At 51.4% G+C, this 16,080-nt stretch overlaps 1 protein-coding gene across 1 annotated transcript; it reads right to left on the bottom strand.

Annotated features, from left to right (window-relative positions):
* Positions 1 to 4,539: 4,539 nt before the first annotated feature.
* CRYBB1 (crystallin beta B1) lies at positions 4,540 to 15,945 on the bottom strand. Its single transcript, XM_070385584.1, has 5 exons — positions 15,748 to 15,945; positions 13,815 to 13,933; positions 9,524 to 9,656; positions 6,693 to 6,835; positions 4,540 to 4,807 (listed from the first exon to the last, which is right to left on the bottom strand). Exons 1-5 carry the CDS (start codon positions 15,928 to 15,930, stop codon positions 4,624 to 4,626), a joined length of 762 nt encoding a protein of 253 aa, XP_070241685.1. The 5' UTR covers positions 15,931 to 15,945; the 3' UTR covers positions 4,540 to 4,623.
* Between the last annotated feature and the right edge of the window lie 135 nt (positions 15,946 to 16,080).

Genomic DNA, 16,080 nt, shown 5'->3' with positions numbered 1-16,080 from the left:
ACCTTATAAAGAGGACATTCAAGCTAGTGATTTACTCCCTCCAACAACCTCTAAGGTTTTATTATCATTACTCCCACTTTACAGATGAGGAAACAGAGGTTCTATCAGGTAACTGGGCTTGATCAAGGACAACAGCTAGTACATGTCAGAGCTGAGATGCAAACTCAGGAGGGTGGTGGGTGGTGGGAGCAGGGAGGCTGAAGGGGCAGTGGGAGGTGACCCAGCAGCGGGCAGGAGGTTAGGACAGAGGGGCAGGTTCACTTGTCTTGCTGGAAGGATGTGGGGTTACCCTAACTATCTGGGTACCCAGGCTTCACAGAGGCCTTTGATCTTGGGTATCGGATCCAGGTGACTGGCTGTCATGGCAACGTGGCCCTAAAAAGATGCTCATCTCTCTAGGAGCTGCGCAGGGCACTCTAGCAACATGCTCTTTCCCCAAAAGAAAGAGTTGCACCATCTGGCCCTGGCACAGGAGAGACGATGCCTCAGGTGGAGTTCCCACCCACGTCCCGCACCCTGCACACATACATCACGACTTTGTACCGACGTCCCGGTGCTCAAAATGCTGTGGGCTGCCTCGGTCACTGTGGATGGGAGATGCTATTGCATAGCCGAGGTGCCTGGTCTTCCCAAAGGTGTGAGACTCAAAGATTCATGAGCTGGGATCTAGCGTGGAAATGTAGCGACGTCCCAGCTTGCCCAAGCGTTGCATCCTGAAGCCGGCGTTTACAGCAAAACTCACGCAGAATCCAAACCAGCACTGAGAAGCCCCCGAGAAGACTGTGGGCACTGTGGCCACGTGGCCACGTCCAGCTCCACTGGTGTCCCCCAGCGTCGTGCCCGTGAACCGAACAGAAGCTGTTGAGCACCTGATTAAGTAGAAACTGAAAGTTTCTGTTTCGAAGCAAAAATGTGACATCTGTAAGCTCTGAAATCCTGTTCCACGTGGTGAGATGTTCACATTTCAAGAGACACGTAGGAACTAGGACCCAAGGGAGGAACAGTAATAGCTTTATAACTCTCATGTGACCCTCACTCCTGGCCTTTTCAGATGTTCTTTTCTTTTCCTTGTTTCATTTTATCTTGTTACTTATTTTTGCTTGTACTTTTTGTTGGTTCTCTGTTTTCTATTACCACATTTTGTTTACTCATAAATTCAGTAGCAAAAGTTAAACGTCTTGATAAAAACAAATTAAATATAAAATAGTTTGTTATTTTCTTCCAAGTTTTTTCAGCTGTTTTTGCCAAGTGTATATATTATGCATCAGCGATGCTAATGTGCACATTTTTTTTAATATAACACCTGTGAGAAAAGAAAAACATCAACAGCTTTGAGTGGAAAGCAATCTGGAAGGTTTAGACTATAAATGCAAGGAAATTTAAGGACTCACTTCACTGATGGATTTCCGGCGTGTTTTCTTTTTATGGGATTCACAAAATTGACATGCTGAAAAAAGTTTTTCCTAAATATTAATAAATTTAAATATAACATATATTTATATATAAATATAAAAAGGTTAAAGTAGTTCTCTCAATAAGTATGAAATAACAGTTCTAAGTGATTAGAAAGTAACTGTTATATTCAAATGGGTAGTATTTCTCTTTGCCTTTCTTGGATCATAAGATCATGTGGCATCTTGCCTTTGATGAGGTCTAAGCACTGAAGAAATATGAAAAGTTGGGTCTGCGTGGCTCATACAATCCCACTGCAGCAGAGTTTCAGAGCTGTACTCACACACCTTAGGAACTGAGGATGGCCATCTATGTAGCTTGATACTGGCCTTCGAGGACCGTGGACCCTTAGAGACGCATTGCAGAATCATTGAGAATCACGGAACTCTGGAAACAGAGTCCCAGCATCACAATCTTGAGGCTGGATGGACTTGTTTATGCTGCCATTTTACAGATGGCAAGAATGACTCCTGGGTACAGAAGCCATTTGCCCAACATTTGGTAGCTCCTAGCAGGAGAAGGCAATGGCACCCCACTCCAGTACTCTTGCCTGGAAAATCCCGTGGATGGAGAAGCCTGGTAGGCTGCAGTCCATGGGGTCGCAAAAAGTCGGACACGACTGAGCGACTTCCTTTTCACTTTTCACTTTCATGCATTGGAGAAGGCAATGGCAACCCACTCCAGTGTTCTTGCCTGGAGAATCCCAGAGACGGGGGAGCTTGGTGGGCTTCTGTCTGTGGGGTCGCACAGAGTCGGACACTACTGAAGCGACTTAGCAGCAGCAGCAATAGAGCAGGACTAACACCATATCTCCTGATTCCTACCCAGGGCTCCTACCTTCTGGTCTGAGACAAGACACCCTGACTTCAAAGGCAAGAGGCTGGTCAGATTGGAGGGTGGGAGAACTAGGGTGGGAGGAAGAAGGAAAATGCATGTCCCAGAGGGGAAGATCCTCAGCTTTGAAGCTCAGCAAAACCACAGAGTGGGGTGTCATGAGGCCCACTTTTCTTTCCGGCTTCCTCTTCTGCCGCACTCTGCATTCCCTTCTCACCCCCGACCTCCACCCACTCAACCACCAAGCTCCTCCTCCCACTTTAATAAGCGTCACATGGACCCACCACAAGCTCTCTCCACCTCTGTGCCTTTGCCCATGGTGCCCCACGGCTGCCGAGTACAGCTGTACAGGTTGGGCACTGCATAAGGGTACCGTACTGACATCATAGACATCACAGATTTATACCAATACTTTCTGGCAGATGGCAGACAAATGTCTTCTTTTGTTGGTTTTATTTGGCTGCATTGGGTCTTAATTGCAGCACGCGGGATCTTTTCATTAGGACACACGGGTTCCCTAGTTGTGGCGCACGGGTTTAGTTGTTCTGTGGCGTGTGGGATCGTAGTTCCCCAAGCAGGGATCAAACCCACGTCCCCTGCGTTGCAAGGCGGATTCTTAACCAGTGGACCACAGTGGAAGTCCGGGCAGTCAAATGTCTTGAGGAAGAAGTATCTTTTCATCATTTGCACAAAGGTGCGATGTAGGGTAGCAGGGACCCTGCTGTTTGCTTTGCCTGGAATGCCGTCTCCCTCGTTCACCACCAAGTAAGCTCCCACTTCATCCTTCAAGGCCCCCTTCAAATACCCTCTCCTCCAGGAAGATATCTGTGGCAACATCTCCCCCAGGCCTCCTGCAGAGATTAATGATTCATAACCGGTCAAAGCTGCTTGATATGGGAGTCATGCTGCCTGGTGTGGATTTCCAGCACAGGGCATGTGCCATTTGTAGCGGGAGAGATGATGCTAGGTGGAACTTGGACCCAGGACTAAATCAGATACAAGGAAATAACCCTCTTTTGACTCTTCTTTGATTAAATCAGGGAGAAACAGCTCAGTTTGGGCAAGCACTTCTTTCAGACCTCCCTCCGACACTTGCTCATCGCCCATTTCCTCAAAGAGTGAGCAGGCTGCAGGCCAAAGCTTAAGCAAGCAGTGGTATCTGCTGATAATTCAGTGCTTGGCCTTCTGTAAATTATATTTATTTAAATGACTGCTTCCTATCTATGGCATAGGATGCCAGTTTTCCATATCCTGTAGTGTTATCAAGTTTTACTTACAAATCAATGCATTTAAGCACACAATGCTATCTATTTAAACAAAAATGATAAGTAACAAGACAGGTGGTAAGAAGAGAACGCAAAAAAAAAAAAAAAAAAATCAGAAGAGTAGTACCTGAAGGAGAAGAATTTGAAAACACAGATTTTTTTTAAGACTGTGACTCTGGAACCTGACTGGGTTCAGATCTTGACTTGACAGCTGTGCGACCTTAGGCAAGTCGCTTTCCCTCTCTGACCTTCAATTTCCTCGCTTGTTAAATAGGAATAATTATACAATACTGGCCTCCTAGAGTCGTTCAAATGCTGAGGCTGAAACTCCAATACTTTGGCCACCTGATGCAAAGAGCTGACTCATTTGAAAAGACCCTGATGCTGGGAAAGATTGAGGGCAGGAGGAGAAGGGGACGACAGAGGATGAGATGGTTGGATGGCATCACCGACTCATCATGAGTTTGAATCAACTCCAGGAGTTGGTGATGGACAGGGAGGCCTGGTGTGCTGCAGTCCTTGGGGTTGCAAAGAGATGGACACGACTGAGTGACTGAACTGAACTGAAGAGTTGTCCAAAAGATATACAAAGAGAATGCAAAGAACTTAGTGGTACTGGCTGGGTTCTTTTTTTTTTTTTTTTTGAGTTGTAGTTTTTTAAACTTAAAAAATTATTTGATTTATTTGGCCGTATCAGGTCTTAGCTGCAGCGTGTGGGATCTATGTTCCATCATGTGGGATGTTTTGCTGTGGCGCGTGGACTCTCTAGTCAAGGCGTGAGGGTGCAGTTGCCCCACGGCATGTGGAATCTTAGTTCCCTGACCAAGAATCAAACTCATGTGCCCTGCACTGCAAGGCGGATTCTCAACCACTGGTCCACCAGGGAAGTCCTGTGCTTGCCGTTTTGATTATTACAGTACTTATCAAGACGGACGAAGTCGTGTGCCAACACCGAGGCCTGCATCTGTTCATAGACCCAGGAGACAGCTTGGCTTCAGGAATTTTTATTTGCATGGGGAAGGTGGGGACGATGAGCCTGCAGCAGGGCGGGCCACACGAGCGGCGCGTGGACTCACTTGGGCGGCTCGGCGGCCAGGACGGGGAAACAGCCTTCGCGATGCCACTGCCGGTCACGCAGGCGACGCACGGCCTGCATCTGTGGCTGGAAGGCCCCCCACTCGTTCCAGTGCCGGAAGTCGCCAGGCTCCAGGAGGTACTGGTACCCACGGTAGCCGGGATACTGGTAGCCAACCCAGCTGGGGGGAAAGCAAGAAGGACGGTGTGGAGGCGGCCTGTCTCACCACCTGGCACCTAGACGCCCCCCTGGACCCGCGAGTCCTGCATCCAGCCCTGCAGCCTGCTCTCCACCCTCACCTGTCCTCGCAGGCTGGGGGCACCCGGGGCTCCTCTGGGTGGGCTTGGCCCCTTCCTGCTGACTCTGGGCAGTGATCTCATCTCTCTGACAGATCTCGGCTTCCTCCTCTAAGTGAAGCGGGGATGGTCATGGGAGCTGGTTTATGAGGGTTTGGGGGGCCAAAGGGGAAAATGAATCAGAGTACTTTGCTAAGTGGATTACAGATACATGGTAGGGAGAGTAATACACATTCCACTGAAAGTGATGACCTGGAGCTCAGAGAACAGGATCCAAGGGAGTGAAGACAGGGCTTGGAGACTGGTTAGCAATAAGAAGGGGCAGTCTTGGTTCAGAAAGTGGTTTCCTTTGTCGGAAAGTGAATTTGTGTGAAGTGGCTGGGAATACACCTTCTGGTATCAGAGACAATCAGTTCAAATCCTAGCTCTGCCATTTACTAGACAGGTGACTTATCAGAACCCCAGCTTCCTGTCTGTGAAATGGGGATGATGAAAACCTGCCTCATGGGTGTATTGTAAAGAGTTGATGATGATTCACTGAAAGAAGTTAGCATGGTGCTCAGTCCATTGTAAGCATGTAATACCACTTATTATACATGATTAATTTCTAATTCTGTCATTGTCTCTGCTGGGAGGGTCTTTCCAGGTCTCCCTCAGACTCCCTGCTCATCTTTCAAGGTCTGGCTTAAGTTCTAGCCTCCTCAGGTAAACCTTGGACCTGCCCTCCACTCCAGCACACAGAACCCAGTCCCAGAAACCTTTCTTCTCCCTCTTAACTCCTGTGTGGACCATCTCTCATCTATTGTCGCTGGACATCATCTCACAGGTGTACTGACATCCCCCTGCTAGACTGAACGAGCCCCTGAAGGCAGGAGCTGAGCCTTCTTCACCTCTGCCTCTGCCGTGTGCCGAGCACAGAGCCTGGCTTATTGACAATGTTTGGTAAATTTCAGATGGCTTACATACTGGAATACTGGGTCTCAGGGAAGGATAAAAGAGCAATAAAAAGACCACAGCCCTGATGGTGTTATAGGAACTCAGAAAAGCATCTGGGGTGGAGAGGTAGATGCCTTCCACTTGCCTCGAGGAGATCAGGGGTGTCTTGTACGGTTCTTTGGAGGTAGGGGGATGGATACAGTGACCTCCTTTGGGTATCTGGCCTTTCCCTGTGTTCTCACGGACATGGGGTCAAGGGGGGGGCCTCTGTTTTGAAAGCTTCAAATCCTAGAGTTCAGAGCAGAAAGAATCCTCTGGGATTAAGAACTCTGATGTGCCCATTGTACAGAGGGCGACACTGAGACACTGAGAGGGCTTGTGGCTCACCCAGATGCCACAGCGCATCAGTGACAGGGTCAAGGCCCTTTCGTTACACGGTCTCACCTCTCAGATGTCACTCTGCTCATGTCCCCAGAGGCTCCGCTCTCCCTGCATATTTCCGCTTCCTCGACCCACCCAGACTGGTCTATTCACATCCACTCTGCTCCTCCTCGCTTCACTATTTCTCCAACCCAAACACGGGGTTAGAAGCCCCGACTCGCTGCATCTTCCCACTTCTTAGGACAATTGCTAGCGTTGTTTACGCCAACAAGTAATTCATCAACACATGACTCCACCCCCGCCCCCTTGGGCATGACACTCTTAGCAGAATCCAGGCCTCCGGCCTTTCCTGCATGTCTGATGTCACATCCTGTCAGGCTCGGGTGTGGCCCTCCCAGCCTGCCTGAGCTCGAAATGAAGCAGGGGATGAGGGCCCACAGGAGCAGGCCTTACGTTCCGCTGGAGACCCTCACGCTGCCCACGCGGTCACAGAAGCCATAGACCCAGAGGCTGGGCACATCATCCTCCTGGATCTCCATGGTGTTGCCCTTGAAGTTGGCCCCTTCGAACAGGCAGAGCTTGTGCTCCTGGGCATCCTGGGGAAGGAGAGACAGGTCAGGGGTGAATGGGGCCTCCTGGGTGTGGAGAGAGAGAGAGAGCTGAGCCTGCTCAGGCCATCATGGGATTGCCAACATCCAGCCTCGAAGCGCCCTTCTCATCCAGAAACATAAGGATGTCAGCCTCTACTTCACAGAGCTAACCCATATAGGGCACTTAGCATGATGCCCGGAATACACCAAGTGCTCCACACAAATTCACTCAATATTTTTATTATGCTGATCAGGGGTGCAGAGGCTCAGAGAAGTTAAACCTCTTGACCGGCGTCACACAGCCAGCCAGGGGCAGAACCCTCCAGAGAAGCGTGTCCCTGCTCCCATCTTGCACCCTGCTCCCCTCTACTGCCTCTGCTGCAGCCACAGCAGCCCCCTCTTTCTAGCTCCTTGTTCCACCCAGCCTATCTTCACTCCAGGAACTCTGCCCCAACTGTCCCTCGAAAGGCTGTGCCCACAGCTGACTCGGTCCCCATCCTTTGGGGGCTCTCTCCCCGGATCAACCCCAGCCACTCCCACCCCCCTTTCCCCAACACCAGAGCCCCAGTTTCCTCTTCCCCTCTCTGAGCACACCCTGCAAGACCCCTGTGCAGTAAGCACCACGGCTGTTTGCCATTACAGGTGGATTTCTGTGATTAGGTTTTCAATAGCTGCCTCCCATGGGGGCAGGGACCTTGCCTGTTATAAGCACACTTGCACACCCAGAGCCTACGACAGAGCCTGGCAGAAACACGTCCACGTGTCTGTGGTGGAACGAGTGACTGCATGTGGGAGATGGTCGAGACAGAAATCCCTCTAACATCCCAGGAGAGAGGGCTGGAAAGGAGCCAGGGGACCCAGCTGGGAGAAAGTTGGAGGTAAGAGAGAAAACGGGCCCCCCAGGATGGTGGCAGGGGTGTGGGGGAGGAACTAGACCAGTGGCTCTTAGCCCTGGCTACCCAGAGACCTCAGAGGCATGGAAAGAAATCAGTGCCTGCTAATGAGCCCCGGAGATCCGGATTCAATTGGTCTGGGGTAGGGTCCCGGCATTAGGATTTTTTTCTGATAATATATTTTATTTAAGCAAATATTTCTAAATTGTGCTAATTTCAATAGGCAGACAACATAGCAGTATTAATGAGGTCCTTTAAAAAAAATTTTTGGCTGTGCCATGTGGCATGTGGGATCTTAGTTCCCAGACCAGGGATTGAACCGGTGCCCCTGAGTTCAATCCTGGGCCACCAGGGGAGTCCCTAATGAGGTGTTTTACATTCTTATTTTTCTGTTTTGCTATGTATTCAAAGCCTGGCATATATGCTACACATCTCCATTTGGACTAGCCAAGATTCAAGTGTTTAAGAGCTACATGTAGCTACTGTATTGGACGGAAAAGCTCTAGAAGTTACTGCAAGTGGCCTAGCTGATTGCTCTATCAAACAGCCGTCTGTTGACCTAGACTGCCTTATAAGGACCATTGACCAAGAGAAGAATCTATGAATTCTCGCAAAGGGTCCATTGTTAAGGCTGATAATTCAGCCTCGGGTTCTGAGAAGAACGTGATCAGATTGGATAACCCATTAAGACAGATCTGGTGAGGCCAAACAACTGGCTGTGGGCACCTGATAATCTCAAATGGACGCGCACGACAACTCTTTATGAAAATTTCCACCACGGAAAGCGGAAGTTGGTGCCATCATCAGAAACTGACCTTGGTGAGTGAAGATGTGGCTGGCTAATGAATTGCCATCAACATAACTCTGAAAAAACCCTGTGACTGGCTCGGGGATAACTCCAACCTGTTTCAGCTTTGAACCTTCTTGAAGTTATGTTACTTTAGTTAAACATTACAAAGGGGCTAATTCAGTATATAGAACTTTTGTCAGGGAGTTCACCATGCCCTTCTGCAATATCCTCTTTGCAGCCATCACGTAAGCTTCAACCTGTATGTCTGACATTTTGGGTGGACTTTGAGATTTTTTCAAAGCTCCCCAGGAGGCTCTAAGTGTAGTCAGGAATTAGCAACATTCTACAAACAGAATCAAGGAAGGCAACAACTGGCAGGTTCAATCACACTCTTGAGAGCAGTGAAGAAGGAAAAAACTGGGTTCCAGGGGCTTCCCGGGTAGCTCAGTGATAGTCCGCCTGCCAACGCAGGAGACACGGACTCCATCCCTGATCTGGGAGATCCCACGTGCCCGGGAGCGGCTGAGCCTGAGCCCCACAGCTGCTGAGCTGTGCTCTAGAGCCCGGGAGCTGCAAAGACTGAAGCCTGTGTCCCCTGGAGCCTGCGCTCCACAAGAAGAGAAGCCATCGCAACTAGAGAGCAGCTTGTGCGCTGTAACGAAGAGCAGTCCCCGCTCTCTGCAACCAGAGAAAAGCCTGCGGACCGATGGAAACCCAGCAGAGCCAAGATGAAAGACATGAAACTATATTTAAAAACAAAACAGGGGACACAGGCTTCAGTCTTTGCAGCTCCCGGGCTCCCCAGGGTACGTGATGAGTGTATCACGGGTGCCTTGTGAATTGACTAGCATAGAGACATTGCCCTTGGACGAGCTCAGAGGTCACTGCCCAACATTCCTTCTTCCTTTCTCCTGCTCATCTGACTCCTCAGGTCTCCTGACCATCACACCTCGGGCTTGCTCCTGCCCCAGAATCTCCCCCCAGCCCTGAGCCCGGTCCGGGGCCACTCACCATCTTGATGGGCCGGAAGGACATGAGCCGGTCGCTGCGGTAGCTGCTGGACCACGTGTCCCAGCGTGGGTACTCGCCTTTCTCCAGGATGAACATCTCCCCCCGGAAGTTGGACTGCTCAAATGCGACCCAGCTGGATGGGGAGAGAGGTGGGCAGGGTAGAGAGAGTCAGGAGGGGCAAAGGCAGAGAGGAGAAGCCATCATGGGGAGAAGGCCCCTCTCCACACTCACCTTCCCATCTTTGCCTTGCAAGGCAGCCCCAAGGCTGGAGGTGGGGAGGGGTTGATCCCAGGCTATGCTACGGACTGGCTGGGAGACTATGGGTAAGACGCTTCACTTTTCTGAGCCTCGGTTTCCTCATCTAATTTGCCTATTTTCTTGAAGTTGGTGCAGGATTAAATGAGATGGTGTGTATAATTACAGAAGCCAAATATCTCCCCAGATGTAGGATTTAAACATAATTTTAGCCCTATGAGGACTTGGGGGAAATAACACATCAGAAGACATTTTTTTAAAACCCCAAAGACTCTTCAGAGTCCCTTGGACTGAAAGGAGATCCAACCAGTCCATCCTAAAGGAAGTCAACCCTGAATACTCATTGGAAGGACTGATGCTGAAGCTGAAACTCCAATACGTTGGCCACCAGATGCAAAGAGCTGACTCACTGGAAAAGACCCTGATGCTGGAAAGATTGAGGGCAGGAGGAGAAGGGGGCGGTAGGAGGATGAGATGGTTAGACAGCATCACTGACTCAATGGACAGGAATGTGAGCCAACTCCAGAAGACAGTGAAGGACAGGAGATCCCGGCGTGCTGAAGTCCATGGAGTCGCAAAGAGTGGGACATGATTTAGCAGCTGAACAACAACAACAATTTATCTTTGTAACAGAGGAAGAGCAGGCCGCCGGCCCAGAGCCTTGAGCAGGCTATTATACTGTGTTCACGGCAGGAATCTTTTCTACGGATACCTTTTACTTACAGCAGATGATGCTATCTTTCCATTTGTAAACGTGATGCAAAGGTTCTTTTGATATATGTTTATTTGTGTCAAAAAAGGGTCATTTTAAAATGAAGTAGGGACTTCCCTGGTGGTCCAGTGGCTAAGACTCCACGCTCCCGACACAGGGCGCCCAGGTTTGATCCTTGGCCAGGGAACTAGATCCCACGTGCCGCAACTAAGAGCTTGCATGTCACAGCTAAAAGATCCCACGTGCCACAACTTAGACCCGGGGCAGCCAAATAAATAGATACTATTGTAAAAAATCAAGTAAGTATATTAAACAAATAATATTCCTGGAGGTATGGGGGTAGGGAAAAATTGATACAGGTGCTTGAATCGTGATTGATAAAGGCTGGCCTAGCATACAGAATACAGTAATCAGTACTGGAGCACTGGAAGGGGAAATGAGAGTAATATTTACCTCTCAGATGCCTATGAGAATTAAATGTGATTGTGCACATGTAGTTGTTCAGTTCTCTAAAAGGATTAATTATAAGCTTGACATCAGATGGGGGCTTTCTCAACGCAGCCTGATTGAGGATGGGAAGTGAGCTTGTTGTTAAAAGGACCAGGGATTCTGGGGGAGATAAGATGATGCCCATTTCATAGATGAGAAGGCTGTGACGAAGGAGCCCCTTAAACTTTCCTCTTTGTGTTCCGGAGTTCTCAGGGAACAAGAGAGGGCTGGGGACGCTGACACGAGTCTCATCTCCCTGTTGGGGGCTGGGACCCTCCTCTACCCAGAATGAGAAGGGGAAGATGGGGGCAGGGGAGGCTACAAGCACAGGCTGAAACAGAACGCGTCCAAGGAGCCTCAGGTCTCGTCTGGGGAAGGCGCCAGCCCACATAGCAGAGTGACAGAAGTAATGATGCAGATTTATTCTTCCAGAATAGAAGCGAACGTGCCTCAGCCCCACAGAGGCTGGCGCATATGAGAAAAGGATGGGCAGGTGGATGGATGACGGGTGGATGGGTGAACTGATGGTTGAATGAACAGGCAGATGGGTGGATGAACAGGTAGGTGGCCGGGTAGATGGCTGGATCTATGGGTCTATGGAGGAGTGTATTGCTGGCTGGCTGGATGCATGGTAGAGAATGGACAGATGGAGGGAGTGCTGAACAGAGGGATAAATAAATGGATGGAGAATAAGCATGCAGATGGATGGATGAACTGATCTATGGATGGATGAGTGGGTGCATGGAGAGGGAGCCTTGGAAGATGGTGCCGTGCAGGAGTCAAGAGGATAGACTTTGGCAACAGACAGACCCCAGTTCTAATCCCACTTTAGCATTTATTTTCTGTGTGATCTGGACAAGTGACTTGAGCTCATTAAGCCTCCATCAAGGAGAAGAAAGGATTGCATCTACCTTGTCAGGAGGTGATGAGGGTCTAAAGAGAAAACACAGCCAGCAAGATCGTTCATGATTAAAGAGAAGGGAAGCCGGAGATCTGAGCTTATGGAAAGACAGACACTGATGGTCTTGCCACCCTGACACCCTCTCCTAAAACTGTCTTATTCAGGAGTCACAGTGCCCAGTGAGGATCTGGTATACGAGTGAGGAGTTGTCTATCTTAGTGCCTTTTCTCATCTCCTGTGGCTCATATGAGCAAGGAGTGAGGTAGGGCAGGGATCTCAGTTCACAGACGTGGGAAACTGAGGCTCAGAGGGGTTAAGTCACTGGTGTAAAGTCACACGGCGGAGGTGGCGAGTGTCCGCTGAGGCCTCGTGGGTTTCAGGCGGGCTTGCCTCCCCTCCCCACCTGTGTGAGGGCACACCTTTCCTCCCCTCCCCCTGCTCACCCCATCCCCTCCATCGCTTTCTCCACCACTGTTTCTCCCAGGGCCCTGCTGGTCCTGACACGGGCCCGGGGCCCTGGGACACAGGTCCTTATCTCTCCCACCAGGCGCAGTCCCAGAGCACACACCGAAGACCAGCTGCATCTTTGTTGGAGGAGAAATACTCTGGGTTTGAGTCACTGATAATGAAAAAAGCCTGAAAACCCAAACTGGCCACATCCGGCAGCTTCTCTTCTCAGCTGGGCTTTGAATCTGAGGGTGGGGCTGAGGTTACCAGCCTACCCTGGCCCATGGTAACTTGGCTAAACACACAGAGCATCAGGGAGCATCAATAATCCTCGTTACCACCAGCTAACATCTGGGCACCCACAGAATGCCAGTTCCATGCTGCATTATTGCTTTCAGACTTGAGAATAAGCTAGTGGAAGGGAGTGGGGACCATTACTCTGCCCATTTCAGAGATGAGGAAACTGAGGCTCAGACACTGAACAAGGTAAACAGGGGAGTTGGGACTCACACCCAGGCCTGTCTGATCTCAAAGCCTATCTCTGCCCTCTGTAGCACACAGAGCCCTGGGATGCCGGGTGTACAGGCTGATCACACCCCTTGCGGGCTTTTTGGCTGTAGAGATGAGGCAAACGGGCCCTGTGGGTCTTGTCCAGAGGTTGGCCCTGTGCCCTGAGCGTAGTCCACAGGGGTTGAAGTTGGCACAACCACTATGTCCAAGGGACAATTATTCCTGCCTCTGTGGAACAGGATGATACAGGCACTGTGAGTGAAATGCGTCAACCTGAGTCGAACCCAGGCTCTGCCACTCACCCTTTGAGCCTCGGTTTCCCCATCCATCAAATGGGAATAAGAACCACCCCTCCCCCACACAGCACTGTAGGATCAGCTAGGTAAAGCCCTCAGTCGGCGCCTGGCACCTCGTGGGCACTCAACAGAAGCTCGTTACTATCCTAAAGGCTGCTTGCTGCCCAGGAGAGGGGACAGCTAGAGGACACCTGGCACTTTGCCCTGCTCCTGCCATCAGTGATGGGCAGGGGGCTCCTTCTGCAGCAGAAACAACATTTCCCTGGAGCCTGGAATCATGCCTTACTGTTAGTGTGCCCTTATGCTTATCAGATCACCTCTCTGTGCCTCAGTTTCCTCATCTGTAAAATGGGAAGGAGAACCATACCTCCCTTTCCTCCCTCTTGGCTTTGAAACAAGCCCTAGAAATAATACATAGTTGGCACCAGTATGGGGGGTGGTCCTGCATCTGTGAATACAGAAGTCAGGCTGGACTATGCCTTATCCAGGTACTTGAGCATCGGCAGATTTCGGTATCTGCTGGGGGTCCCGGAACCAGCCCGCAGAGGGTACTGAGGGATGACCGTGTGCGTCTCTGCTAGCACAGGGGAAGGCAGTAAAGGGCAGCTATGGTTGTTTTAGTATTCCTATTTTACTAAGGCTGTGGGAGTGCCCCCCCAGCCACCCCACCTAAACACTCACGGTCCGGAGGTGACAATGATGCTGCGCACTCGTTCGAAGCCACGGTCTCCCAGGTTCAAGCACTCCCCGGAGAATTCCACCCGCCGGCCCTGGAAGTTCTCCTGCTCAAAGACCACCAGCTGTAGGAAAGAAGCCCCCGTGCCCAGGGAGCAGAGTGAGGGGGAGTACCTCCAAAGCGGAGAGGCTCCAGGGCAAATATGCATTAAGTACCTCCGTACCGAAGAGCAGGCCGTGCCCAGATCAACTGAGAGCTTGCTCGGAGCCAAGGTCTGTGAAACGATCCTGTCCTGCCTTCCCTCCACTTCTGAACTTAATGTCTGTGCCATCCTTAGGAACGGATGGATGGATCTTCCGTCCAGGGCTATTTATCTGTGCTGTTCCTTCTGCCTGGAAGCCCTCTCCAGCACACACCCCAATCCTGGAACTCATGTCCCCTGTCCTGTTCTAGGATCAGATGTCACCTCCTCCAGGAAGCCCTCCCTGATACCCTTTCCCTGAGTGAGCTTGGTCGAATGCCCCCCCCACCTCCTCTCACTGTGTCCATCCCATCAGCAGCACAAGTAAAACAGACACAGTCACTGGTGCTTTTCTTCCGGGTCTCTAAGTGCCCATCTCCCCTTTCACTCACCGGTTCCAAAGGGGTGGATCTATTTCTGTATCTCCCAGCCCCAGCCTCTGCCACAGAGCTGATACTCAGGAAACATTCATAAGTCTACCCATCAAACCACAAGGGAGGCCAGAAGCAGGGGCCTCTGTGTCTACATGGGCTAATACCCTCCTCTCACTAAGCATCCAATTTTGGTTTTTGTCTGCTCGTGGTCTGGAGCTGGGAAAACGTTGCCATTCGCTTGAACTGAGGCAAGCGTGTGCCTTCTTCGAGCCCCGATTTCCCCAGCGGTAAAAGGGAGAGAGGTTCAACACACCCATGACCCAGCCCTTCCACTCCTACACTTATCCGCCCAAGAGAAGCTCCTGCAGGTGACATGGCTGACAGCAAAGCTCGCACCCACCCCATGATAGTCAGGAGTGATGGACACGCTCTGAAATATCACACAGCAGCCACAACAAATGACCCACAGCAATGCACCACAGCATCAGTGGCTGTTATAAATCTCATAGGAGGTACAAAAGAAAGACGAAAACCCCGGAACGGTTACATACAGTATATTTCAATAAGTTAAAGACAAATGAAGTGTAAATATATACTTTTAAAAGAATAATGCATCAAAGCACATAAAACAGCAAGCAAGCAGGTGAGGGGGCGGGGTGAGGATGGCAGTTCCCTCTCCCAGGGGAGGAGGGAGGTGGGCTCCCGGGAGGGTGTGGGGGGCGGGTAGGAGGAGTGGAGGGGCGGGGGCGGGGGACACTTTGAAGTTAGATAGAGGCTGTTTACCAAGCCCTGCCTTTTCGTGTAAATAGCGGGTTTGCAGATGCGTGTTGTATTCATGAAAAATCAAATTGAAATTAAACCATTAAATAAGGGGCCACATAAGTAAAAGCCGGCCGGGGTGGGGGTGGGGGGCGGGTGGACCGCCTGACAGCGTGTCATGACCCAGTTCTGAATACCCGCGGTTGCAACCCAACCCGGTCCCAGGGGACCGGATGCCTGGCTCTCCGGGAGCCCTTTCAGCTTGACCGGCCGCTTGGAAACACTTTTCAGGAGGAGCTGAGGGCGGCCTTCTGCCCGAGAGGACCTTCTGGGACAGCTGTTTCCTGATGCTAAGCCAGCCCGCTTTCTTTCCTCCTGTTTCTTGCTTTCGACAAAAACTCGAAAGCAGGTGCAAGCCTGTTGGGCATCTGGCGGGGACGCGGGGTGGGGGAGGGAGGTGGGGAGGGGGAGCCGGGGGCGGGGCGGGGCGGGGCGGGGCGGGGCGGGGGGCGCGCAGGCGCGGGGGTGCAGCCCCCGCCGCCCCGCCCCCAGGCGCGCGCTCACCTTGTAGCTGCCGGGAGGCAGCTCCGCTTTGGCCGCGGGCGCCGGCTGGGCTGGGGCCGGGGCGGGGGCGGGGGCGGGGCCGGATCCCGGGGCGGGGCCTGGGGGTGGGCCCGCCTTCCCCTTCCCGTCGGGCCCTGGGTTCACGGCGGCGGTGGCCGAGGCCTTGGCCGCGGGCTGAGACATGGTTGCCGCCTGCGGAAGTTTTGTGAAGAGAACCCTTTGGCCCGGGTTCAGACAGGCCCGGCAACCCCCGGGCTGCCTCCCTTCTTCTCGTCCCCCCATCCGCCTGTGTGCTCAGGCTCCTCCAAACTCCCCTCCTCTCTTTCTCCTTCT

This window comes from Bos mutus, chromosome 17 (genome assembly GCF_027580195.1).
Source record: "Bos mutus isolate GX-2022 chromosome 17, NWIPB_WYAK_1.1, whole genome shotgun sequence".
NCBI lineage: Eukaryota > Metazoa > Chordata > Mammalia > Artiodactyla > Bovidae > Bos > Bos mutus.
The sequence above is the reverse complement of the archived record's forward strand: the minus strand, read 5'-3'. Positions and strand labels throughout refer to the sequence as shown.